At 44.5% G+C, this 1,142-nt stretch overlaps 1 gene segment (V, D, J or C); it reads left to right on the top strand.

Moving 5' to 3' along the window:
• Window positions 1-4: 4 nt before the first annotated feature.
• LOC110596239 lies at window positions 5-525 on the top strand. The segment is given in 3 exon segments: window positions 5-32; window positions 143-160; window positions 263-525. Coding segments are annotated over 3 exon segments (309 nt in total).
• Window positions 526-1,142: the final 617 nt, after the last annotated feature.

Genomic DNA, 1,142 nt, shown 5'->3' with positions numbered 1-1,142 from the left:
TTGCATGAAGAACCTTCTCCTCCTGCTGGGTCTGAGGAGGGATGAAAAGGCCCCCCAAAAACCAAATTCTGGCTGATGAGCCTGAGGACACTGAGCCCTTGTGAGTGTCCCCACTATGGCCTGGACAACACTTCTTCTCAATTTATTGCTTACAGCTCAGGTCAGGAGAAAAAAGTCTGTGTCTGTGGGGATCTGTACAATGCAGAAGACAGGGAAACCCTCATCTTCCTAATCAAAACTTTGTCTTTCCTATTGCTTTAAGGAGTGGATTCTCAGACTGTGGTGACCCAGGAACCATCACTCTCTGTGTCTGCAGAAGAGACAGTCACATTCACCTGTGACCTGAACTCTGGGTCTTGCTCTTTGAGTCACTATCCCAGCCAGTATCAGCAAACACCAGGACAAGCTCCACATGTACTTATCTACAGAACAAACAACTGCCCCTCTGGGGTTCCTGATCGCTTCACAGACTCCATCCTTGGAAACAAGTCAGTCCTCACCATCATGAGGGCTCAGACCGGATGAATCTGATTATTACTGTATGGTGTACATGGGTAGTGGCATTTGCACAGTGAGTTAAACCCATGGGGAAGTGCAACAAAATGTTCTTCTTCTTCTCAGAATGCCTGAGTCTTCAACAGCAAAAGAGAGACAATGAGATGGAGACAAAGGTAGGCACTACAGTGGGGAAGGAATCTCCACAGCCTTATTCTCCTGTCCAGTGGTTTACTGCCAGGTGCCTTATACAATCTTTCCCAGAACGTTTCTCTCTCTCCAGTGTGACTCCTCCATGACTGGGCTTCTCCACTCTGCCGAGAGTCATGAGGGGAGGAGACTCTGCTCCAAAATATATAACACACCAGTGAGACTCACTACTACCAGGAAGACTGCTTTTAAAAGAAGCATACACTGCTGTATCCTTCATTAGTCTGACTATGGAGACCAAATATTTGGTTTAATATTGAAATGATATCATTACTTGGGAGATGGCTAAAAATGCAATTTGCTCAGATGCCATACTAAACCAGAGATTGCTTCAGTACCCAAAACTCTGTTCCAACAAGTTCTCCCAGAGAGTTTTGTGAATATTAATGTTTGAAAGACAACTCTACTCTTATTATTATGAAATTATTTTGAGAATT

This window comes from Carlito syrichta, unplaced genomic scaffold (assembly GCF_000164805.1).
Source record: "Carlito syrichta isolate Samal-C Ts95f unplaced genomic scaffold, Tarsius_syrichta-2.0.1 Scaffold28300, whole genome shotgun sequence".
Taxonomy (NCBI): domain Eukaryota; kingdom Metazoa; phylum Chordata; class Mammalia; order Primates; family Tarsiidae; genus Carlito; species Carlito syrichta.
The sequence above is the reverse complement of the archived record's forward strand: the minus strand, read 5'-3'. Positions and strand labels throughout refer to the sequence as shown.